Here is a 27,453-nt window from a genome sequence, read left to right as displayed (position 1 = left end):
AAGTGAAAGATGAAAAAGAATAGCATATATCAAACAAAGAAGAGAAAACAAACCATAATAAGAATGAAATAAAAGAAAACAATTTCTCCCAATTTATATTAAATTTTTACATATATATTATATTATATTCATATATTTTTTCAATATAAAATTTAAGGCGTTACAAATTCATCATAAACACTAGTACTATTTCCAACTTCAAAAACTTGGCCTACTTGTTCAGTTAAGTCCCTGCATAAAATATGGTATTGCTCGGATTAAACATGATTTCTAATTCTAAGCTCCATGTTGAAAAAATATACATTCCTGCCAAAAAAAATGAAATTTACACATAAATTTTCAGCTATAACTGATTGTAACAATAATTTTAAAAGTAGAAATAGACTTTAAATTAAGAACCCCGTCTAATAAATTTCCAGCAATTTCAGTTCAAATTGCATATTACATTGGTTTTTCAGTTCTTAATCCTGCCTCATGGCAATTGCAGGATCAAAATATTCATGCATTTTGAGCTTTAAGATACTAAAAAACTAAAGCATCTAAATAATAAGCTTGCTGATCCAGATTAATGCATTTCAATAGAACTCTTTTTCCCAACTTGTCCTTTAACTAATGTTACACTTACTGCTAGAAACCTTCTCTAGATTTTTTTTTTTTTTTTTGCTGCTTGTAACTCTTTCAACTCCATAACCATCGTTTTACTGACTCCTCCCCTAACTCCAGTCCTCCAAATATGCCCAAATTTTGTTCATAATGTTCTTTGCAACTTCACCAATTAATTTTGAAATTAAGTATCTTTACTTCAAAAAAATATGTTTGAGCAAAGGAAATACAATCAACAACTTTGGAGCAGAACTAAGGGTAAAAAGAATCTGGCTGACAATCAAATAGAGAGCATTTAGTTTTCGAAGATTAATACCGAGAAATTCTTGATATGTTTTTGTAACAGACATCAAACAAAGTACAGAGCCAATAAATATTACACTAGAAAACAGAAGTAATTCTAAAGTTGGTGAAGATGATTTGAGCGAATTGAGAGGAACACTGGTGTTCACCAGAGGAGTGAAATTTACTATTCTACTTTACTTCATTCCAGAGTGAGCATTTGCCATTTCTAATCCTGGAGCAGGTTATGTACCTAAGAAAAGATAATAACACAAAAAACATTAATTAGAATTATATATAATGACAGTATAAAGCAAGAAAAAGAAAACATTAACCCTCGAGTTTGTTTTTGAAGAAATTATACCTAGCTTAATGCATAGTTCTTCAAAATCACGATGAAAATCAAGACAACCTTTCATCTTTATTTGCAGAGTGTGCTTTACTTGTTTATATGAATTTCAATAAAGCATTATATATCTGTAAAGATTTTGAATTTGAACAAAGCATTTTAAGGAATTGCCATAAATAACTTGATGAAAACTTTTGTGAAAAAAGAATTAGTTTTATCAAGATGATTCAGAAAAGAATCAATCCAAATATGAGCAATTGAAGAATTTGACCTAAATTTATTCATCCTTACCTAAATTCTCACGAATCTTATAAACATCAACAAGAAGGGCAGAAACATATTAGACTTGAAAAGAACATGCACCAAGAGAGTTATAAACATCAAAGTGTGTGAGCTGTTGCTATTGCTGCTGCTGCCATATAATCAAAAAAAATAATCCTTGGTGTGCTGAAAGATCTCAAAGAAAACTGGAAAGGTCAAGCATGAGATTAACATATAAGAAAGTGAAAATAGAAAAGGATAAAGAAAAAAAAAAGAATGAAAAGGAAATGTTAGAAATAAGCTACCATTGTGGTCGGGCATTTGATCAAAGAAAAAAGTGACCGCTGTAGTGGTCAAGCATTTCAACGAACATGCAACTACATGTCAAATGTAGGGATCCAACAAAGACTCGGCATTTGGATGGTGTCACTCCACCGATTCCCAACACTCCTTTGGGTGTGCTTCAATAATTGTAAGAGAAGGAGAAAGAGATGGTTGGCCATCATCTTGCAACGGAAGATTCAGAGGTATCCTCTTTAATTTTGGACAATCACGTATAACAATCTCCTCAATAGAATCACAAACCACTACTCCATTTGCACCACAAATGCTCTTCAATTTTGGTAGATCCCACAATTCCAATTTCTTTAATCTTGGAAGAGTAAGCTTGATAGCAACTCCATTTCCTTCTCCCTCCAACTCTGACTCTGACTCTGACTCTATTATTTCTTCCATATCGCAGCAATCCTCAACACGTAAAGTATTCAAATTTTGGAGGTTGTGCAGCACCCAATTGGACGAGAACAACTTCTTTATTTTTTTACAGGTAATTATCACAATCCGAGAAAGAAATGAAAAATTATTATGTGGCACTGGGATAAACCACGAGAAAAATGACTCTTCTTCACACAAATCCACGGTGCATTCCACAATAGTCAAAACCTCAACATCAGATAGGATCTTAATACCATTTGTACAGATCATGTCACAACCTTTTAATTCAATGTATTTTTTCGAATTATTGTCTAAATCATCCCACATTAATCGATCACCCACTAAAATGAAGTATTGACGAGGCCATCTTTCTCGAGCATGCAAAGCTTGGGCATAACTGTTCCACTCATTACAGTCAAACAAACACCCTTCAAAGATTTCCAACTTCCTCATTAATCCACTTATTTCCTCTTCGCTCACGAATAATTTATAATCAAATCCAAGTATTGATAAGTGCTGAAGGGATGTGAAGTTTGCCAACATTCCATCGGCCATCTCTGTTATTTTCGTGTAACTCAAATCAAGATATTTGAGATTTACCAACCTTTCCATCTCATGAGGTATATCCTTGATTTTTGTTCCTCTAAGGTCTAACTTCCTTAAAGCTTGAAGTTTTGAAAAAGATGGCACCTTCTCTAATTGTTCACACCAACCAAGCAATAATGTAGTGAGAGTTTCCAAATTAGAGATGGAATTTGGTAAATTCTTAATAAGATTTTCAGAAAGATCAAGAACCTTAAGTCCATGCATTTGCTCAAAGAAACACTCTGGAATGCTCTCTATCTTGCATCGGCACATCAATAATGTTGTGAGCTTTTGGCATTTTGGGGAAGGCATTTGGGATGGAATTTGTAATTCCAAATTACACATCAATGAAGCTTTCTCCAAATCTTCGTTCCAATCTCGCACATCAGGTATCCTTTTCAATAGCATGCCAGCTCTCACCAAGAATCGTGGTCTTGCACTTGTGATGCGCAATGCCATGTCCCGTACAACATCATGCAGCTTCACTTGACCTTTATCTATATTACTGTTTTCTATCATACAACTTTCTATCAAACAACTGTTTTTGAGTTTATTCAGTATGGTATGCCCCTTGTCAATCTCCGTTTGTATGCTATCCATTTCTTCCACGAGCCCTTCAGCAATCCACAGATTTATAAGCTTATCTGTATTTATTTCCCAATCTTCAGGATATAATGCACAGCAGAGGAAGCAATGCTTCACTTTTTCATCTTGTAAACGATCATAGCTGAACTGAAGTTGTTGAAATACCTTCTCTTCCATCCCATTCACACTTTTCACTTGTCTGTTTAATTCAAAGAGTGCATTCCTCCACTCATGAATGTCACGTACACCCTTCATACTGCTTGCTATTGTAACAATAGCCAAAGGTAAACCGGCACATTCTTCAGCAACAGATTTCACAAGGGGTAATAGATCTTGATGATTCAAAACATCTCGACCTACTTTTTCCGTGAACAACCTCCATGCATCTGGTTTTGAAAGAGTCGGCACTTTAACTTCTCGGCAATCCAAATAGTGACACACATCTAATAACCGAGTTGTTACCAATAATTTGCTCCCATTAGAAGGCTCGGGGATGCCTACTTCTTCAAGAGAAAGTTTGTCCCACACATCATCAAGGATTAACACATACTTGCCTTTACGAGCCAACATTTCGTATATCATCCCAGCTCTTATTGTTTCATCTTCATCTTCGTGAAGGGTTACATTCATTGCACGTGCAATCCTATTTTGTAGTTTAATGATGTTCATCTCCTTTGATACAGTGATCCAGATCACAATGTCAAAATTTTCAGTCTCTTTCAATAGCTGGTTGTGTACGAGCTTCATGATCGTTGTTTTCCCTATTCCTCCCATCCCCCAAACTCCAATCTTTTGAATGTCATCATTCATCAAGTAGGCCCAAATTTCTTCCATACAAGTTTTTGCAGCTCCACCGAATAAAGTTGTGGTTGATAGAGCTTGTCCAATCCACCCAGGGTTGTTAACTACCAAACCGTCGCGAAACCTACCCCGCTGAAAAAGTTCATCAACTTCTTGTATCTTCTTCAAAACATCTCCTTTGAGGAATCCACGTGAGACAAAACTACTTTCTCCAATTTTTTGTTCAAGGTCTTGGATTTTGCTGTTTACTGTTTCAACATTCCCGAGCCACAACTCAACTTCTTTCTTTAGTTTTTTTCTCGGATGCAGCTCTGTGCTTGTTCTTGACTCTGTGTCTCCTTTTAGAGCATTTAGTTCCACCTGTTTTCTCTTTAGGTCTTTCATTTTCTCATCAAGCTTTGTTGGAGTGTCCCACGATTTATCAAATTTAGCAAGGAGAAAATCCATGGCTGTAAAGTCCCTACACAAATAAGAACAAATATGTATATCATAAACTATGTTGATGGACTTTATAACCATAACCATGTAAATATATGGATGCAGTAAATATCTAAGAAGAATTACTTTATTAGAAAATTTTGGTTATTAAGGATGGAAATCAATATTATATATTGCTTTAACCCCTCTGGAAATGGTGTCTTTCAAAAGCTTTGCAGCCTCTACATTTTTGTCGATGAATGCTACTATCCCAAATTATAACAATTAAAAGACACCTCTCAAGAGCTTAAGGTTAGTTACTTGTAAGGCTTGGGATTGTCAAATGTTATGTAATTTGCTTTATTCTTTGCCTTATTCACTTAATGAAGGAAATTGATGAGATCAATCAAACTATGAAGAATTACTAATATAAGAATTACCAAACAATCGTTAGGAAGGACCTGAAAATATATAAAAAAAACCCAATTGGAGTGAGGTCAAACCTAAGTTTATTAGGTTTTATACATTTTCAATGCAATAATCTCAAACTTTTATATATACAAACTTTTATTAAACTAAACTTTCCTTAAGTTAGAAATTTTTTTTATTAAATTAAATATTGAAAGATTGAAATTTGTTGAAAAAAATGACAGAGATGATACTTAATAGGATAAAAGAGTGAACTAATTTGTTGGTTGGTTGCTTCCAACTTTCCATCTTTTGGGTGTATGTCAAATGTTTTTTTGTTGCTTGTTGACGATCCAATATGATAACATGGTGAAAAAAGAATATTTTCTTTTGGGATGAGAGGGAGAGTATATAAAAATAAAGTGAATATGGTAGAAATTTTGATTTTTTTTATTTAATTTGCTTCTAAAAATTAAAAAATGATGTGGCAAAACCTTAAATATTGGTAAAAATAATAGATATCCACTAATTTCTAAGTAGTGAAAAAAATCCCCTCTTTTTCATGTTTATTTCAAATAAAAATATCAATTTTTTATTATTTTCTTATTAATCATATTGAAGTGTTATTAAAGTAAGTCCATAAGTAATTAATTTTTATTAAATTAAACATTAGCTACTTTTTATTTTTTGAAATATATAAAAAAAATAACTGAATAACAAAAAATAAATTAAAACATAAAGTTGAATCAAACCCATGTATAATGAAACTTAAACCTATAACTTCAAGGTTCTAAGACCTTTCTTTGCCACTAAGTCAAGTTCTCATTAGCAAACATCAGTTACTTTTAATCAGTATTTTTTGTTAACATTGAAATTAATATGAACCGAGAAAAGATAATATAGTAAAATCTTAACCATCGATGCTCTACCTTTTTCATGTTTATTATTTTAGATTAAAATATTGAGTCATTTTTATTTGTTTTCTTATTAAATTAAATTAAAAGAAAAGCAATATAATTAATTATTTGAATTTTTTATTTTAAATCAAATTAAATAAAAAATTAAATGCATGACACATGGCTATTTTTTAAGATCATCTATATGTCAATTATATAAACTATCCACAATGAAAATTTTCCATTTTTGCCAAAGGCTTAGGATTTTACATATTTATATAAGATATGTAGTTTAAATCAATATCCTCTTAAAGTTAAACAAATAAAGTTTGTCTTCGAGTCATTGTGGTTTACTAACTTTTTTGCTTTTTTAAAATAAAAGAAAAGGATATTTTATCTCAATTTAAAATAGATAGGTCATTATCCTTAAATGAATAAAAATTATGAGATAAAGAAAGAAATTATGCAAAAATAGATTCAAATAAATTCATAATTTTAGTTTTACAAGGCAATCATTGTTGTCTATGGCTTTCTTACTATGTGATTAACCTCACTTGAATATACAAGTTAAATATTATATATGAATTCGATTTTCGAATAATCACACAACATGCACGTGATTTTTATTCAAATCTTTCTTTTTAGCACACATATCTTAATAATTTTCCATTTTTCAATGTTTTATCAAGATTGTAGTTAAGGTATGTCAATAAATTTTTATGATTTAATTTAGTTTTCATTATTATTGTTTATTTAATTCTTTTTTTTTTCTTGTCCCACATTTATAAAACATGGTCATCAAGATTACAACTTAGTCAGGGCATGTTAATAATTTTAATGATTTAATTTCATATTCTTTTATTTTTAATTAAATTTCTTTTGACACATTAATTATTCTCATTTTTTAGAGTTTTAATCAAGATTGCAGATTATTAAAAGTAAGTCAATACATTTTTTATGATTTAATTTCATAAACTAGTCTTAGCCATTGAATTTTACTGCCACCAAACGTTAATAATGTATATTGGCATAACATGGGACAAAATCTAATTAATTAATTAATTAACTTGCATCTCTTACTCTTTTCAAGATTTTCAAGCCTGTTGAATATTATATTCATGAACGCATGAATATTGCATTCATTTTTTTTGAGGTTTTGCTGTTTTGTTGTGATTTGTGTTTTTTATTTTATTATTTATTTTTATTTATTTTGATGTGATATGTATGTTTTTTCTTAATTTTTTATTTTTATTTATTTTATATAAATATATAAAAGTCAAAACTTTTGACAAAAAAAAATCTGATAGTCATTATGTCAAGATTTTGTTCTTTTTGATTAATTTCATCTCTTTTTAGCTCAATAACATTGTTTATCATATATTTTGAATTTTGTCAAGTTTTTAAAAGCTTTAATTTATTTATGACTTGATATCTTTAATATATATATTATATACATTGATAATAATAGTAATTTATTAATATTAATTTATGTATCTACATGCATATTTAAATAGATAAATCTAGTCCATATAAATTAATATCAAAATTGTAAAACATAATTGATTTTATTCTTTGTATGAGACCCAAATTAAAGTCAGGAGGTAAAGTTTGTAAACACAAATAATATCTAATTATTTTAAGATATTTAACACTTTAAAAAAAAGTTAAAAGTTAAATTGATTTTGAAAATTGAATTATCAAATATATTGGAAAACTTTAATCATTGAAAATTAAATTAAAGACACCCTAAGTGCTCATCTTGCTAGTATAATAAGGAACTAAAACAAAATAAATTTTGTTTACTTATTGTAATAATTATTTACACAATATGCTTTTGCATGTTAAATCATCATGTGCAATATTACAACACATGCCTAGAAAAATTTATTCTAAAACAAAATTTGTATAATCAACATGATTAGTGAAAGATGAAAAGGAATAGCATAAATCAAACAGAGAAAGAGAAAACAAATCATAATAAGAATGAAAAAAAGAAAACAATTTCTCCCAATTTATAAGCATAAAAAGAAACAAAATACCAGAAGTAAAATTATCAACCTGTCTAGATGATGCTTCTGTGAGATCCTTGAGTAGACTAAAATGCAGGGAAGAAAATACCTAAAATATAACAAGAAGCAAAATATATAATAAGTTTTGGGATATTGTCAAGTGTTGTGTAATTTTGCATTTTTTTTTCTTTTCTTTATTTAATGAAGAATGGGAATTGAGATCAATTAATTAAACTATCAATAATTAAACCCTAAAAGCTTAAAGTTAAAATGAAAATCTTAAACAAATAATTGAAAAAAAGCCAATATCAGTAGTGAAAGAGGAAAAGGTGCAGCGTTAATGAAACAGAAAGGAAAAAACAAAATCATGAAAAGCATGAAAAAGAAATAGAGTACCGTAAATTAAATTACCTTATAACTACCTTTAATTGAGCTCCTAGATAGGCTGTTGCTTCTGCAAGAGCTTGAATGGAAATGAACTAAATTTATGAGTCTATTGTTGTGGTTATGGTGTCACTTTCATGATGGGTTCCACAGGTTTGATTACAAATAGCTGTCAACGTTGATTTTTTTTTTTGGCTTAATAATTTGTTTCACACGACAACAGGTGGAATTAATCACTACCAATGACAAAATAGAACAACAAATTTTCATAGACTTTTTGCTGTAAACAACAAAATACTAATCTGTCATTTGACGTCAGTTAGCCAATCATCAATTCCCTCGTCATTTGAAACAAATTTCTTCTTACGTGTTGAAAATATTGTCACAGATCTTTTTCTTTAATAGCTGAACTGAAGTTGTTGAAATACCTTCTCTTCTATCACATTCACACTCTTTACATGTCTTTTTAATTCATGGAGTGCATTCCTCCACTCGTGAAGGTTTCGTGCACCCTTCATACTGCTTGCTATTGTAACAATAGCTAAGGGCAAACCGGCACATTCTTCAGCAACAGATTTCACAAAGGGTAATAGATCTAGATGATTAAAAACATCTTGACCTATTTTTTCCAAGAACAACCTCCATGCATCTGGTTTTGAAAGAGTCGGCACTCTAACTTCTCGACAATCCAAATAGTGACACACATCTAACAACCGAGTTGTTACCAATAATTTGCTCCCATTAGAAGGCTCGGGGATGCCTACTTCTTCAGGAGAAAGTTTATCCCACAAATCATCTAAGATTAACACATGCTTGCCTTTACAAGCCAACATTTCGTATATCATCCCTGCTCTTATTGTTTCATCTTCATCTTCATCAAGGGTTACTTTCATTGCACGTGCAATCTTGTTTTGCAGTTTAATGATGTTCATCTCCTTTGATACAGTGATCCATATCACAATGTCAAACTTTTCAGTCTCTTTCAATAGCTGGTTGTGTACGAGCTTCTTGATGGTTGTTTTCCCTATTCCTCCCATCCCCCAAACTCTAATCTTTTGAATGTCATCATCCATCAAGTAGGCCCAAATTTCTTCCATACAAGTCTTGGCAGCTACACCAAATAAAGTTGTCGTTGATAGAGCTTATCCAATCCACGCAGGGTTGTCAACTACCAAACCATCGTGAAACTGACCCCGTTGAAAAAGTTCATCAACTTCTTGTATCTTCTTCAGACATTCTCCTTTGAGGAATCCACGTGAGGCAAAGCTACTTTCTCCAATTTTTTTTTCAAGGTCTTGGATTTCATTGTTTATTCTTTCCACATTCCCGAGCCATAACTCAACTTCTTTCTTTAGTTTCTTTCTCGGATGCAGCTCTGCAGTGTTTCTTAACTCCGTCTCTCCTTTTAGAGCATTTAGTTCCGCCAGTTTTCTCTTTAGGTCTTTCATTTTCTCATCAAGGTTTGTTGGAGTGTCCCACGATTCATCAAATTTAGTAAGGAAAAAATCCATGGCTGTAAGTCACACAAGAACAAATATTTATATCATAACCATTTTGATCAACTCTATGGCCATAACCATGCAAATATATGGATGCAGTAAATTTTTAAGAAGCATTTTTTTATTAGAAAATTTGGTTATTAATGATATGAATCAAATATTCTATATTGCTTTAACACTCTGGATATGGTATCTTTCAAAAGTTTTGCAGCCTCTACATTGTTGTGGATAAATGCTACTATCCTAAATTATAACAATTAAAACACAGCTCTCAAGAACTAAAGGTTAGTTACTTGTAAGGCTTGGGATTGTCAAATGTTGTATAATTTGCTTTATTCTTTGCCTTATTCACTTGAATAAGTTACTCAAACTTTTTCCGTTAAAATTGATGATGTGGTATTTTAATTTTTTTAATGTGACATTTTTGCTTACGTGATCATTAACTCGTTGACGTGTAAAATCCACATGGTCAAAGATGATGATGAGGCAAATTTTTTTGACATGTCATCATTTTTCCAAGCTAACTTTTCTAAAATTGTACGACTTATCCCTATACTTTCATTAAATTATGTAATTTGTCTTTTTACTTTAATGTGTACTTTAATTTGATACATATACATAAATTAATTATCGAATTTAAGATATGACCTAAAATAACATATAAAAATATAAATTATTAATTTGATCGTGATCTTTTTATATTTAGATATTTAAATTATTAATTGGACTTAATTTAATAAATTGGGTTAATTTCATATTAGATTATAAGCCTAACATAAATTGAATTATATCTTTTCTTTACCTTTTATTTATTTATTTATTTTGATTTTGATTTTATTTTTTGATTTTTTTAATTTCTATTTTCAATATTTTTGAAATAAAAAAACTTTAAAAATGACAGAAAAATAAAAGTTAGATTAAGAAGCCCATTATCAACAAACCCAACAAACTCATATACACAATCAACAATAATAGTAATTGTAAACATTTCATTTTGTTCAAAAATTTTGTAGATATTAAATGGACTTCGACTTTCATCTTGACATTGGATTTTAAAATCATTTTTGGATCAATTGGGTTTTAATTGTAAAATTAGATTTTAAGCCCAAATTTAAAGGCCCAAAAGTATTTTATTTATTATTTATTTATTTATTTTTATTGTTTAGTTGGTGAAAGTCAAGAAGTTAAAGTAAGAAAAAAGCAAAAAAATCAAAAATCAAAAATTGAAAAAATATGAAAATTTTTTGCAAAGATTTATTTGGGAAAATTTTGAGAATTAAACAACAATCAACAAGATAATACAATAAAAACAAAGACAACCAACAAAAACAATTAGAAATAATTTTTTATTGAGAAATTCTTTTTTAGAGGTTTTAGATTTAGAATTTTTATGGCATTATACTCAATTTTGCTTTGGATGATGATACAAAACGATGGTGTAGATAATCAATCTCTAGGTATTGGTGCTTTTTATGATAAATTTTTTCTATGATCTTTCAAATTTTCAATCATTGACATATCTAGAAATCCCATTGAAATATGAGTTCATTGAATGAGACTTGTATAGAGAAGTTAAAGGAAAATGAGGATAAGCGAGGAGAAAAAATGAATATTAAAAAATGATTTTTTTGTTTTTATAACAGATTGAAATAAAGCCATTTTAGAAGATAGGTCTGGTGCAACTCATATGTTGGCCCATGCATTGACTTTATTATTACTCGATTTATTTGCATTGAAAAGTTTTTTGTGTTTTATTTTAATTTTATTTTACTTATTTTAGGTTAAATCTAAAATTCTATAACTAAGTGATGTATAAAGATCAAATTTGAACACATTAAGGTAAAGGGACTAATTCCACAATTTAACTAAAGTACAAGATGAATAGTACAATTTGAAAAAAGTTGATATAAAAAATATTGACGTGCTAAAATTTTTTACCACATCATCATTTTTACCATGTGAACTTGACATGTTAGCAAAGTCAACGATCACGAAAGTAAAAATGTCAAGTCAAAAAAGTCAAAACATTACGTTATAAATTTTATTAAAAAAAGTTTGAACCATTAATAATTTTATTAAATTTAATAATTTATTGAAATACAAGGATTCAATTTGAGCACATTAAAGTAAATAGACTAATTCCATCATTTGACTAAAGTATAAAAATCTGTTGTACAATTTGACTATCATTATTCTTAAATGAAGAAAAATTATGCAATAAATAAAGAAATCATGTAAAAGTAGATTCAAATGAATTCATAATTTTAGTTTTACGAGGCAATCATTGTTGGTTTGGCTATCTCTAAGCTTGTTGTTTTATTGGGTTGGCAGTTCTGTCGAAATACTATCTCACAAACAAAGTTTAAGAATTTTGCAAGTGATTAAAAATGAAGTACAGATTGGTTTTAAGGAAAGAGGCTTAAAGACCAGGTGACTTGTGGTAATTTATCATCAATTGACTTTTGGTGAAGGCATGACTATTTGTTTGTTCAAGAATTTGCACAATCCTGTGGGGTTTTTAATTTCTTTATGTTGGCTTTGAGGTGATTTTGTAAGTTAGTCATGATTTTTAGAGGTTCTGTACACTGGTAACAAAACTATTTTCTAGCTTTTCGTTAATAATAGCTTTGGCACTAGACCTATCCCTTTTTGGGTTTTGAATAAAATTTAATTTTGACTGAAAAGAAAAAAGGGAAATCATTGTTGTCTACGGCTTTCTTAATATGTGATTAACTTCAGTTGAAAATACAAGTTAAATACTATATATGAATTCCATTTCGAATAATCACACAACTTGCACGTGATTTTTTTATTTTTAATTAAATTTCTTTTGACACTTATTAATCATTCTCAAATTTTTAAAGTTTTAATTAAGATTGTAGATTATTAAAGGTAATACATTTTTTATAATTTAATTTTATAAACTAATCTTAGCCATTGAATTTTACTGTCTCCAAATGTTAATAATGTATATTAGCATAACATGGGACAAAATCTAATTAATTAATTAATTTGCATATCTTACCACATTCAAGATTTTCAAAACCCTTTGAATATTATATTCATGAACGCACGAATACCGCATTAATTATTTTTGGGCTTTTGATGATTTGTTGTGATTTGATTTTTTTTATTTATTTTTATTTATTTTGATGTGATATGTAGAGTTTTATCCCAAACTAAAACAATTTTTAATTTTAATTCCCTAACCAAAGTACTTTTAAACTTTCTTCCAAAACATAGGTATTTTAACATCAATTAATCTCCACATCATCAATCTATCCAAGTCAGCATCTTCTTTCTTCAGTTCTCTCCTTTCTCTGTCTTCCATGCAATATCTTTTGCATTTTTTCTCCAAAATGCTCTAATTTAATGTCTAATCAAATAATTATTTATAGGAAATAAGACATTTCTTTTTTACTACAAAACAATTATACAACGTGAAAGTTTACAATAATCAATGCAATCAACATGCGGGGAAAAAAAAGAGTTAAACCTGTAACTCACATTCTTAAGTCTCTCCAACAGAATTCAAGGTGATGCAGAAAAATCATCCTTAACTAACATAAGGACCATCGAGCATAAGAGAAAAAGAATCCATTTAGGAGGAATATCCCTTTCTTTGCTTGGTGTGTTTGTTACCCAATTGGCCATATATCAAAATGGGCTTTCATGCTTACACAGTTTAATTGAAAACCTTCAAATTAACTTCTCCAAACTTTGATATCTCTTTTAATAGGGCTCCACTTTCCATAAAGAGGACTTTCTTTCATCTTTTAGGTATTTGTAAAGAATTTTAGAGCCAGACTATTGTTTTAAGATTCATAGATAGCAAATATTCTTAAATTTTGTTATAAAATTATATGCCTCAAGCACTCAAGTTTGAAAGTTTTCTCAATTTACCTAACCCATAAAATCCTCTTGCTTATCAAAATATCAAAAAACGAAAAAAAAAAAAAAAAGATTTTGGTTTCTATGGCTGCTTTAGCAACTACATCTCGATTGCATTTGTCGTTTGGGGAGAGATCTCAAATCCATGAGAATAAGTATATAAGTCCAGAAGTTTATAAAGGAGTATCATCTATTTGTCGATTTCAAAATTATTTGACAAAAAAAAAAAAAAAAAACGTTAGTTGAAAAAAGAAAGAGAAATGAGAGGACTAAAAGAATGAAGATGCTGACATGAACTCTAATTGAGTCAAAATACCTTTAGTTTGAAATAAAGATAAAAACTATCTTAATTAAAGAATTAAGATTAAAAAAATTTTAATTTGAGAAAAATGTATTTTTATTTTATTTTTATTTTTAATTATCTTATATAAATATATAAAAACAAAAATTTTTGACAAAAAGGAAAAAAATCTAATAGTATTTATGTTCTTTTTTATTAATTTAATCTCTTTTTATCTCAATAACATTGTTTATCATATATTTTCAATTTGTCAATTTTTTAAAAGCTTTAATTTTTATATGACATGATATCTTTAATATATATATATATATATATATTTATATATACAATGATAATAATAGTAATTTATTAATATTAATTTATATATCTACATGCATATTTAAATAGATAAATCTAGTCCATATAAATTAATATCAAATTTGTAAAATATAATTGATTTTATTCTTTGTATGAAACCCAAATTAAAGTCAGGAGGTAAAGTTTGTAAACACAAATAATATCTAATTATTTTAAGATATTTAACACTTTTTCTAAAAAAAGAAAAAGTTAAATTGATTTTTAAAATTGAATTATCATATATATTGAAAAACTTTAATCATTGAAAATTAAATTAAAAAAACCCTAAGTGCTCTTCTTGCTAGTATAATATAGAACTAGCGAGGGATCTTGACATTAAATTTTGAGAGGATCAAAGTAATATTTTATAATAATCTTTTTAAAATATATCAAATATATTAATAATAAAAATAGATGCAAACATAACAAATTTACAATTATAAGTATGTTAATATATAAATAAATAAATATATGCATAAAACAAAATAGATATATTAAACAATTAGTCTTACGATATCTAATTATAAATTACTAACAATATTTTTTATAAAAATAAAATCATTATATTTTTTTACAATATTAATACATTATTTTATCATCTTAATATTTAAAGTATTAAAGTGAAAAAAATCACAAAAATATTTTTTTAAATAAAAATTAAATTCTAAAACAATAAAGTAAAGACTAATTTTTTACATGGTATTTTTACATTATGAAAAATGAAAAGGTATTTAAACTAATTATATTAATTATTTTGACATGTAACAAATTTCAAATAAAATGAGCATACATATAGTAAAAAAATTGGTTGAAAATAAAATCATAATTGGATATTTGTCAAGTCGGTTTTAGTTAATATAATACTTGCATATGTACTAAATTTAATTTAGTGAAAAATATTTTGTTGACAAATTTATTCATTTTAAATTGAAAATCTTTTATAATAAGCAAACACAAGTTAAAGAATTGTAATTTATTTTTTGAAATTGAGAGTTGTAGTATTTAGATACAAAAAATTTACTTTAATTATGTATCCAATATAAATACATAAAGTAAAGAATAATATATATCAACACAATAAATTTAAGTTTGAGGGGGCCAAACTAATTTTTTTATTAAAAAAATTTAAAATTATTATGAAAATCATGTATGTATAAAAAAATTTCAAAAATTTTTGGGGGCTACTTAAAAGATCTACCATTTGTAAACACCTATTTATGTTCGGGACCAATCAGGATCGATTTTCTTTATTATTATTATTTTTTATATAGTATTGCATGTTATAATATAATATAATATAATATTATAGTATAATATTATTATTAGTGTTATTATACTAATTATATTGTACATTATCATATTATTATTCTTCTTATCATTATCATTATACTATATTTATTATACTATTATTATTATTATTATTATTATTATTAATTTTGTCTTTATTCTCTTTTCCTTTCGTTTCAATTTGCACGTGAAATTAAAATTTCAAATCAGAATCCCATCAACATAGTCAAGGTTTTTAATGCAAAATTGGATCAGTATAACTGCTGAAATCAATTGAGACTTAAGATCATGCTCGGACAGAACCCAATATCAGGATTTAAGCCTAGGATGATTCTGTCTGTTTCCTAAAAATGCTCCTAAAGGTTGCCTATAAATTGGACTCACAATCAAAAGGAAAGGATAGTTGATTTTTCGGGGAAACGGTTGATTTTTTTAGAAGAGTTGGTGTTCTAGAAAATTTCGGTAGTAAAGAATTTATGGAATTTTGATTTTTTGTCTAGGTTTGATTTGAAGTTTTTGGATTTGGGTTTAGGTTTATGGAGGTAAGATAAAGGTTGTGGAGAGTTTTTGAAGAAATCTTGGCAAATTTGGGAAATTTCAGGATTTTTCTGGAAAAATCTAGGTTTGGATGAATTTTCTAATGAGTTTTTGAAATTTTTGGTTGAACTCTCCAACGAGGTTGAATTTTTCAATGGGATTCCGATGACTTTACTAGAAATCAATGGATTTTTCAGTTTTTTGTTAAATTTTTTAACAACTTTCACAGAAACTGATGGGTTTTTCTAGTTTTCTATTGAATCTCTGATGATATTCTTGATAAATTCTAGAGAGAAGTTAGAGCTTTTCAATCTAAAGAGAGGAAGAGTAGGGGGCTTCTGAGCAAGAATGCAGAAAAGTGACTTTTATAGGATGTCAAAATGACACCATTTTAGAAAACTCAATTATACGGGTAACCTGCCAAGAATCAACACGTTGACCCTAGTACTAACCCGACCCGATCACAGGTTTTCTTTTTTTTTTTTATTTTCATTTTATTTTTTGATTTTATTTATTTTTTGTCTATTTTTTTCAATTTTTTATGGGTTTATTTATTCATTTGTATTTGGTAATTCAATATTTTAAAGAAGAAAAATATTTTCTTTCGAGAAATAAAGAAAAATAAAAAAATATTTTCAAATAAATGTTTTTTAAATGTAATAATAAATAAATAGGAAAAAAATACAATAAAAAAAGAGAAATCTTTTTTAAATAAATCCATGAATCTCATCAAACTATTAGAAGATTTTATCGATTTAAATTTTACGGAATCCACTAAACTATTAAGAAATTTCATAAATCATTTTTAAAAAAAATAATATAAAAGAAATATAAAAAATAAAAAATAATTTTTATCCTCTAAACTATTGGAAGATTCATTCAAATTAAGTCTTACCAAAATATTGAGAGACTTAATGAAATTCTCAAAATTCTTACAAATCTTTTTATAATAAAATCTCATGAAACTATTAGGAAATTTGCTTTAAAGTAAGTCATACCAAACTATTATGAGACTTTACTCATTTTTCAAAATAAAATATTTTAATAAATTTGAAGACAAAGCTTCTTCAAAGTAGAACATTAGTCTTCATAAACATTCATGAGATGAGAGAATTATCTTAAATTGTTACCAAACTATTGGGATAATCTTAAGACTAATTTTCAATATTAAACAATTTGGTAAATTATAAATATGGTAAGGCTTGGATAATTTGAGATCAAACTTGTACCATTCTTTTGAAGGGCACTGTGAAAATGCTATAACATTTCTCACAAGTAACCATACTTTCAAACCTAAATCTAGTTTCTCAAATCAGAATCTATTTCAGGTGACCAATCACACCCAAACAAAAAAGATTGGTGGTGACTCTTGTAATCCATGTCTAGCAGGAGGTCCATAAATCTATACGTTATGACAGTTTGACGACTCCACTAGGGACAATCAAGAGTCAGGCCAACAAATGATTTCTTATTGTCTAAGCCTTGCTTAATAAATTTGAGATTATTTTTTTCATTGCTTATACTTGCTTAATTATTCATTTATTTTTTTATTTCTTTTCATTGTTTACACTTGCTTAATTAGTTATTTATTGCATATATATCTCTGTTATTCATTTGCATAAGCATAACATAAGCTTTCCACCTAAGCTCTACCTTCAGGAAGGAGTGAAATACCTATGCCCTCGTGAGATTTCATGTCTTTGCATGGGCTTGTGAAACACTCTCACTCAAATTGAACCCTTTTCACTTGCAACCTATGATGGGCGAGGATCTGAGTGCCTTATTAAGCTGTGATGGATGATAATGTAAGAAATAATTTGGGAACCTTTTAGAATTAACATAAACTGGATATAGTTAACTTTAAGAACCCAACAATAGATAGAGCCTTATCTTTTCACCCTTTGTAGTCAGTCCAAAATCAAGGTCAAACTGTTATCTTACTTGTTATATGGTGCTTATTCTATGTTTTTTATTATTGAAATGACTAACTAATTTTCTTGTTTTCTTTTATTTCTTTTTTTATTATGCATATTCATAAACATACTTACAGATTGCATAGTATTCTTACCCTAAAAGTTATTTTAATAAAAGTTTTCATGGAATCCATAGAACGTCAGGTTTGTGCCTCATCTATACTTTTCAAATGTGACTCGCCTATAGATGTAAAGATAGAGTCAGAAAAGAGACAACAAGAAGAAAGAGATAGTTTACCACTTAGTCATATCTCTACACTACCAAGGGAAGTTCGCTTGCTCCTTAAATAGAATGATTTGAAAAGCCTATCAAATAGCATGACTTCTTCAAGAGAGGAAGCTTTTTGTCTAAAGTTTGGGCATATTGTATATCTCTTATCAGTGGAGGTTGATAACTCACTCATTAAGGTGACGGTACAATTTTAGGATCTTTTACTATTGTTTCATCTTTAATAAGGTTGATTTGGTGTTAATGATAGAGGAGCATTCGACTTTAATGGGTATGCATCTATTATATCTAGACAAAATATATATGAAGAAGCACAAATAAAAAATTGCAAGAAGCTAGTCCAGATTTTAAAAGTGGGAAAAGAGATCATAGATTTATATGTTCGAGAAAAAAAAGAGCATAAGGGTATCCCATAAGAGATTCTCCGAGATTTCATTGTCAAACATCTAGATGATGATTAGGGAATAAATGTGTTTGCTCTAGTCATATATGGGTTGGTCATTTTCCCCATGGTCTTAGGCTACATTGAGATAGAAGTAGTTTATCTATTTGAGCATATTGAAAAATGGTGTAATCTTTCACTAGCTATCTTTGCAAAAACCATCAAATCTCTAAACTTTTGTAGACAAAATGACAAAGTATGATTCATGGGTTGCATACCACTAATGCATCTATAAATGAAAAGCCATTTGGAATGCAAGAAGAATATTTTCTCCAAGCTTTATTTTCATAGTCGAATCCCAATTTGAGAATTCTATCAGAATATTTGGCCAGAAGCAAAGACTCAAAAAGAGTGGGAATATCTGCTATAAAAACTCATAGTCGATCAAGTAAAATAGTTGTTTCTTGAATGAACCGTGAACCTATGTTATATCAATGTGGAGATGAGACAGGGGTTTCATTTTTAGGTCTATAGGGGTCAACAAGTTATACACCACTGATGGTAAAAAGATAGCATGAAGTTAAATAGTTTATTCTAATGATGTACAAGCTTAGCTAGTATGACTATTCGTATGGAGAGCCTAAAACTTTTTAGAAGATTGATAGCATGATCAAGGCCTAGAGAAACCTAAGAGAGTAAGCCTTAGACCATTTACTGATAATGTCACTTAGGGCTATCTAATTTGGAAAACAAAATGGGGCCAAGAGGTGGCAACTATGCCTAAAAATCGTTACCAATCAGTAGACCATGAGTCAGAAATTGTGCCTCTAGAATTAGAATCTACAAGGAAAAAACATGAAGCAGAGAAAGAAAATTTGAAATAAGAAATTCTGAAGCTTTAAAAAAAAAAACAGTGGCAAGACAAAGCAAAAAAAGTAGAAGTCCAAGTCCACAAGATTTTCAAGGAATATAGTAAGGCTCTAAAGGTTGTTTGAGAATAGGATAATGCCCTTAAAGGGTTAAGGAAGCTATAACAAGAGCATAAGAGATTGCACATACAGGTGCAAGCCGAAGAAATAAACAACATAGATCTAACTTGTGAAAATGAAGAGTTAAAAAGAAAATGTTCATAAATAGAAGATGATTATGTTGAAGTTCAGTAGGAAAATAAAATACTCACAAATTACATTTTGACCCTAAAACTGAAGTTGAATGAACAAAAAGACTAGAAAAACACAAAGAATTAGCCTATCGGATGTGGTGCTATAAGAGAGAATGGTTGGGAAAACAAAGGTACATAGAGCATCTCATAGCTCAGATAGACAAAGTAGTGATCAAGGTAGATGAAATGGTGAAAGAGGCTGAGGCATTGAGAGCTTTGATCACACTAATAAGAAAGCATGGATAGAGACTACTAAACTTCATTGAGGAGGCTAAAGACTAGTATGAGCAAGTTAGACGTTTTTATAGAGGGACAGTATTATATTTGATGTAAAATAGACTCTTTTGGAATAAATGAAAATTCACTTTTGTTGAAATTTTTAAAGGGGAAAATTTTCTTTTTTTTTCTTTTCTTATTCCATGCATTGCATCACATTCATTCATTATCATAGCATCATCACTAATTTTCAATTGTGGTACTAAGGTGCAAGAATAGCTATACATTTATACAACACCTAGGCTAAAGCCATGAAAATGGAGCAGGATAATGGGAATTATTTTAAAAGGCTAAAAAAGGCCTAAGAGTAATTGAAGAAAAACTAAGCAGGATTCTGAAAGCTTTATAAAAGATAAATAAAGAGAAATCAATGAAAGAAGATACCTCATAAGAAGCTACTGTATCAACATATCCTTTAGGTTTTGGTCCACATCAGACTCAAACTGCCCCAAACTTTCAACCACAATAGGCTATATTTCCAAATTACAACTATCTGAGAATGACTTATGCACCCAATCATGAAAACATTTAAAGTTATAATAATCCTGTTTTCATAAAAAAAAAGTTACTGAGCCCATTCAACTTCCATTCTGGATGAGATAAAGGAAAAAGAAAAGTTGCAGGCAGTTACACCTTTAGAAAATTTTAAAATTGATTAAGCCATGAACATGATCGATGAAAGATTACAAGTTATAAAAAAAATTGATTTTTATGGATCTATGGATGTAATGGGGTTTTGTTTAGTACTAGACGTGATGATGCCATATAAATTCAAAGTACTAAAATTTGAGAAATATGACGATATTAAATGACCCATCACACATATCATAATGTATTGTTGCATGATGGTAGCGTATTCCAGCAACAAGAAGTTGCTCATGCATATATTTGAAGATAGCTTAATTGGGTCTGCAGCAAGGTTCAATTTGATGAGACTTGCATAAATTCATGTAAAGATCTAACTTGATCCTTTATCAATTAGTACTGTCACATCATTAATATGGCCCTTGATCATTTTTCCTTGCAAAAAATAAAAAAAAAACACCTGAATCCTTTAAGTAATATGCCCAAAGGTGACGGGATGTAGTTATTCAGGTACAACCTCTCTTAACGAAAAAAAAACTACATTACTATTCGTGAGCACTTTAAAGTCGTCATACTATGAAAGAATGATAGGAAACATAACTAAAAACTTTGCTGATATGGTGATTTCAGGAGAGATCATCAAAAAGGCCATAAAAAATGGTAAACTTAAAAAAAAAAAAGTAGTCTAAAAGAGCACCTAAGAAGAAAGAGAGTGAGACTCAAGTTGTGAGTCTTGAAGGGCAGTAAATCAGAAGCTATTCTCAGCCAACTTATCCTATATATCACCACACTGTGACCCATACTTCCACTTCTCTTTACCAACCAACTATATGACTTTTTTATCTATCTTTACCATGATTACCTACTCAACCAGCTGGTATAACAAGTGGTGTTCAAGAACTACGGACAAGGGAAAGACCCACATTTGATCCTATACCCATAAGCTGCACTGAGCTATATCAAAAGCTCTATAAAAACCACCTAATTACCCTTATTTTTGTAAAACAACTTGAACTTTCCTATCCTAAATGGCATGATGCCACCACCCATTGTGACTACCATTATGGGGTAACAGGCCATTCTACTAAGAATTACATTTTTTTAAAGTAAAAAGTGTAACATTTGATTAAATAAGGGCTAATAAGTTTTGATACTAGTGGAAACTCAGCACCTAATGTCAGCAGGAATCTTTACCCAATCATACAGTCAATGCCTTAGATAATGACAAAAAAATATAAAAAAAAAGGGTGAAAGAGCTTAAAATGTCATTTAAGCTATATGATGCCCTATATAAGGCTAGGTTGATACAACTAGTAGCTCCATGCACCTATATGAAAAAATGCATCCCCAATCAAAGATGTAAGTATCATAATGTAGCTCCAAAGCACTCTATTGACATTTGTAAGCAATTATGTGATGAGGTGTAAAAACTAATGGACTCATACCAGATAAAGTTATATGAGGAGTCAAAAGCTTTAAAAAATACTAAAGTGGGCATAACAAATAGATAGGTGCCAAAACCTATCACCATCTACTACAATGAAAAGCCAAAATCAATTAAGAATAAATTTATTCCCAAGCTAATAACTTTCAAAGTCTCATGGCCATTCCCCTACAAAAATGAAAGGGCAGTACTTTGGAGATATGATTGTGAAATGACAACCCAGGGCAGGAAAAGGTTATGCCAAAATCTAAAACTGCTAACATAATAGGTGTAGATGGCATAACTAAAAGTGAAAGATGTTATACTTTAAAAACCTTGGGGAAAACAGATAAGAGATAGAGAAGCAAACTAAACTAGAAGAAATTTTAGAGAAAAATGCCCCAAAGTTTGTGTAAAAAAAAAAACTTGTGAGTTTTTCAAGCCAATAAAACATAATGAATACTTTATGGTGAAGCAATTGAATAAGATGCCAGCCAAACTTTTTATGTTCTCGTTTCTCTTAAACTCTAAACCACATCATAATGCCTTGCTAAAGGTATTGAATCGAGCTTATGTGACCCACAACATGTCTATAGAGTATGTGAATCACTTGACAGAGAATCTAGTGGTGTTGCATCACATCTCTTTTAATGATGATGAGATCTTACCTGAAGATAGAGGGAGCACTAAGGCTTTGCTCATCACTGTCAAATGTAAAAACCATATAATAGCCAAAGTCTTTATTGATAATGGATCGACTATCAATGGTATACCTATGTCTACCTTGACCAAATTGCCTTTTGATGAGTCCTACATCCAAAGCAGTTATATGGTGGTCCGAGCATTTGATAGGACCAGATGAGAAGTCTTAAGAGATAGTGAATTGCCTATACAGATTAGGCCATGTGTTTTTAACATAAAGTTTAAAGTCATAGATATCTCCCTATCATATAGTTATTTATTAGAAAGATCGTGGATCCATAAAGTAAGTGTTATCCCTTCTTTGTTGCATTAAAAAAATCAAATTTAATGTGAAAGGACAACTGATGATTGTGGTTGGGGAAAAAGATCTTTTGGTGACCCAACCTATAAATGCCTCAGATGTAAAAGTGACACAAGAGTTATTGGAATGCTCTTATCGATCTTTTGAACCTATTAATACAATAGGTGAATGGCTTAAATTTAGCCAGATTGTGATTAATCAAACAATTAACAAGGGTTAGAGTATTGGGTTTGGCTTGGGCAAAAGCCTTCAAGGGATAAGAGAGCTTCCAAAGATTGAAGACAATAGTGGCTAATTGGGATTGGGTTATGAGATGGAAGAAATGTGAAACAGTAGCTAGAGGATAAAGAATGGGATGATGATTATTTTCCATCTAAATAAAACTTTTATTCTTAGAGGATACATGCACCTAAGAGTTGAGGAGGATACGAAAGAAGAATCAAAATGGAAGGAAACTTTCACCAAGTTATCCATTCATATAGTGGGTAACGAAAACCAAAATAAGAAAGCTTTGGTTTACCCATGCCCATCCGATTATGAACTGAAGAATTAAAAAGTCATTTGGATACCTGTTGCTTCTAGTATTTTCTTAATGTAAACACAAATCCTAATTGCTTATGCCCAGAAGCAATATGATAGTCTTTATGTTTGGGCCCTTTATTTTTCATTATTTTAATAAAAGATAAGAACATGCATTTTATCCATTCATTCTATTCCATCCACACCCCTATCAAAGTGTTTCACCAATATTTCCTCTTTCATTAATTTTTAGGTCTCCGAATGAACATGAAGGTAATCATGACAATAATTAGGAGTTTAACTTTAAAAATTCAATTAATAATGATGAACTTGACATTGAAGAGAACTTTGAAGAATACCATTTGCCTTCAGATTTAATAAGATAATTGAGCAAGAAAATAAATCCATTGACTCTCATTAAGAAGTTATTGAAATGGTCAATTTCGATGATGCTAAGAATAAAAAAAAACTTAAGGTCGGTACCTCACTCTCAAAAATTGATAGACAATGGCTAAAAGAATTACTTCAAGAATTTATAGACATGTTTGCTTGGTCTTACCAAGATATGCTTGGGCTTAATATTAAAATAGTGGAACATAGGCTACCTTTGAAGCCTGAATGCAAGCTAATCCAACAAAAGTTGAAAAGAATGAAACTAAAAATATTGTTGAAAATAAAAAAAAAAGTGAATAAACAATTTGATGTAGGCTTTTTGCAAGTGGCCAAGTATTCCAAATGTATGGCTAATATAGTATATGTCCCCAAAAAAGATGCAAAAGTACGGATATGTGTAGATTACCATGATTTGAATAAAGCTAGCCCTAAAGATAATTTTTTTTTGCCTCATATTGATACTTTGGTAAACAATACAACCCAACACTCAATATTTTCTTTTATGGATGGATTCTTCAGCTACAATCAAATAAAAATGGCTTAAGAAGATATGAAAAAGACTATATTTGTAACCATGTAAGGAACTTTTTGTTACAAGGTCATACCCTTTGGATTGAAAAATGCCAGGGCAACCTAGCAAAGAACTATGGTCACACTTTTCTATGTATGATACACAACGAGATTGAGGTATATGTGGATAAGACGATTACAAAATCTCAGAAAAGGGACGATCATGTAGCTAATCTCAAAAAATTATTTAAGAGGTTAAAAAAGTTTCAACTTAAGTTGAATATGTCCAAATGCACGTTAGAGCTTGGTTAGGAAAATTATTGAGATTTATAGTTAGTGAAAGAGGAATAGAAGTTGACTCAGATAAAATCTGAGCCATTCAAAACTTATCCCTACTAAGCATGCAAAAAGAGGCTTAAGGTTTCTTAGGCAGATTGAACTAAATCTCTCAATTCATTTTTCAACTCACTTTTAAATGTGATCCTATCTTCAAACTCATTTAGAAAAGTAATCTTGGTGATTGGAATGTAAAATGTCAAGAAGTTTTTGATAAGGCTAAATAATACCTATTAAATCTTCAAATATTAGCATCACCTGTTTCGAGAAAACCACTAATTCTGTATATAGTGGTGCATGAGAAATCAGTGAGATATGTACTAGGTTAACAAGATGAAGCTGAAAAAAAAATGAGAGCTATTTATTACTTAAGCAAGAAGTTCATAGAGTACGAGTCAAAGTACAAGTCACTAGAGAAAATATGTTATGTATTGGCTTGGACGGCTAAAAGACTCTGGTAGTACATGCTCTACCATACAACTTGGCTTATAGCTAAACTGGACCTAATCAAATACATTTTTGAGAAACCATCATTGCTAGGAAGAATTGCAATATGGCAGGTGATGCTTTCAGAGTATGACATTGTTTACGGAGCCAAAAGGTAATCAAAAGAAGTATCATCATTAAATTTCTTATGGATAAGGCTACTGAAAATTATGAACCTATGAAACTTGATTTTTTAGATGAAGAATTAATGGCCATCTCAGGGTTAGAAAAAGATAATGGTGAGGAAGAGACATGAAAAATGTATTTCGATGGGGCTACTAATGCCATGAGGCATAGGATTAGAGCAATTTTAATATCTTTAACAAAATGTTACTAATCGATGTCAATGAGATTAAACTTCAATTACACCAACAATATGGCTGAATATAAGGCTTGTGTTATAGGATTACTAGTAGCTCTAGACAGAAAAATTAAGGCATTAAAAGTGTTCAGGGATTCAACTTTAGTTATTTATCAACTAAAAAATGAATGGGAGACAAGGGATTCCAAACTCATCTCTTATCATAAATAGGTCTTAGAGCTATGTAAATAATTCAAGATGATCCAATTTGAACACTTGCCCCATAAAGAAAATTATATCATAGATGCCTTGGCCACTTTGGCTACAATGGGACAGATTAGTAATACTACTGAAATTTTACCCATTAAGATAGATGTCAAGGACATGTTAGTATATTGTGCTAATTTAGAGGAAGAAGATGGCAATCCTTGGTATCACAACATTATGTGATATTTAAAGGATCAACAGTACCTAGATCAAGCAACAAAAAATGATAAAAGGGTACTAAAGAGATTGGTTATGAGATTTTTTTTATGGAAAAATTTTGTACAAGAGAAGTAAAGACAAAATATTATTACATTGTATAGGTGTTTCTAAGGCCATAAAGATCATTCATGAGGTGCATGATGGTGTATGTGAAGTAAATGCTAACAGACGTATGATGGCAAGATAGATCATACGAGCCAGATACTATTGGTTGATAATGAAAAAAGATTGCATTGATTATGCTTAAAAATATTACAAATGCTAGATTTATGCTGATAAGATTCATGCTTCGTCCAATGCTTTACATGTTATAGCACTACCTTGGTCATTTTCTATGTGGGGAATGGACGTCATTGGTCTAATTACACTAAAGGCATCAAATGGGATCATTTTTGTATGATTGATTACTTTACCAAATAGGTTAAAGTAACTTTATTCACAACTGTAACTTACTCAGTAGTCTACAAGTTCATCAAGAGAGAAATAATATGCAAATACGAAGCCTCAAAGAGGATTATTTTAGATAATGAAAAAAATTTTAATAGTAGAATGATGTAAGAAGTATGTGCTTAGTTCAAAATTAAGTACCATAATTCAGCTCCTTAATGCCTAAAAATGAATGAGACAATCGAAGCTATAAATAAGAATGTCAAAAGGATTATGAAAAAGATGATCGAGACATATAAAGATTAGCATAAAAAATTACCTTTTGCTCTACATGCTTACCAAACCTCCGTGTGCACCTCTACTAGGGCAACTCCCTTTTTCTCGATTTTTAGAATGAAAGTTGTATTGCCAATAGAAGTAAAAATTCTATCTCTAAGAGTTTTAAGAGATGTGGGATTAAAAGAGGCTGAATGGGTCCAAGAGCGCTATGAACAATTAAATTTCATTAAAGAAAAAAGATTAGTAGCACTCTGTCACAGCTAATTGTACTAAAAGAGAATGATGAGAGCTCATGACAAAAAAGTTTGACCTTGTCAATTTCAATAAGGAAAGTGGGTATTGAAAAGAATTCTTTCGAGTCAACATGACAATAAAGAGAAATAAACTCCAAACTGGAAAGAACCATATGTTATAAAAAAAAAAAGTTTTATTAGGGGGAGCCTTAATCTTGTCAAAAATGAATGGAGAGAAGCTTCCTAATTGTATTAATTTTGATGTCGTGAAGAAATACTTTGCTTGAGCCTAAAAAAAATGAAATTCAAGTTAAAAACCCAAAAAGGAGCTTGAATCGAATGAAA

The 27,453-nt window shown here is 29.7% G+C and overlaps 2 protein-coding genes across 3 annotated transcripts; both read right to left on the bottom strand.

Annotated features, from left to right (window-relative positions):
* Positions 1-858: 858 nt before the first annotated feature.
* On the bottom strand, positions 859-8,362 carry LOC149519207 (putative disease resistance protein At1g61300). 2 transcript variants are annotated; one of them, XM_089760346.1, is made up of 3 exons: positions 8,322-8,362; positions 7,960-8,019; positions 859-4,640 (listed from the first exon to the last, which is right to left on the bottom strand). In XM_089760346.1, exon 3 carries the CDS (start codon positions 4,625-4,627, stop codon positions 1,922-1,924), a length of 2,706 nt encoding a protein of 901 aa, XP_089616472.1. In that variant the 5' UTR covers positions 4,628-4,640; positions 7,960-8,019; positions 8,322-8,362; the 3' UTR covers positions 859-1,921. The 2 variants fall into 2 exon arrangements, 1 of the variants encoding a protein (XP_089616472.1); XR_016341938.1 differs by lacking the exon at positions 8,322-8,362 and having other exon boundaries at positions 907-1,138; positions 1,526-4,640; positions 7,960-8,013.
* A 330-nt stretch (positions 8,363-8,692) lies between these two features.
* LOC149519206 (disease resistance protein At4g27190-like) lies at positions 8,693-9,805 on the bottom strand. The gene is made up of 2 exons (XM_089760229.1): positions 9,487-9,805; positions 8,693-9,405 (listed from the first exon to the last, which is right to left on the bottom strand). Exons 1-2 carry the CDS (start codon positions 9,803-9,805, stop codon positions 8,693-8,695), a joined length of 1,032 nt encoding a protein of 343 aa, XP_089616355.1.
* Between the last annotated feature and the right edge of the window lie 17,648 nt (positions 9,806-27,453).

Source organism: Durio zibethinus, chromosome 4 (assembly GCF_047325235.1).
Source record: "Durio zibethinus cultivar Kanyao isolate XHJ-2024 chromosome 4, ASM4732523v1, whole genome shotgun sequence".
Classification (NCBI taxonomy): domain Eukaryota; kingdom Viridiplantae; phylum Streptophyta; class Magnoliopsida; order Malvales; family Malvaceae; genus Durio; species Durio zibethinus.
Note: the sequence above shows the minus strand (reverse complement) of the source record. Positions and strands in the feature narration are given on the sequence as shown.

Coding starts and splice junctions, on each gene's coding strand:
- LOC149519207 (XM_089760346.1), bottom strand. CDS start 4,627: ATGGATTTTCTCCTTGCTAAATTTGATAAATCGTGGGACACTCCAACA.
- LOC149519206 (XM_089760229.1), bottom strand. CDS start 9,805: ATGGATTTTTTCCTTACTAAATTTGATGAATCGTGGGACACTCCAACA. Junction 9,406..9,486: donor TGATGAACTTTTTCAACGGG/GTCAGTTTCACG, acceptor TATTTGGTGTAG/CTGCCAAGACTTGTATGGAA.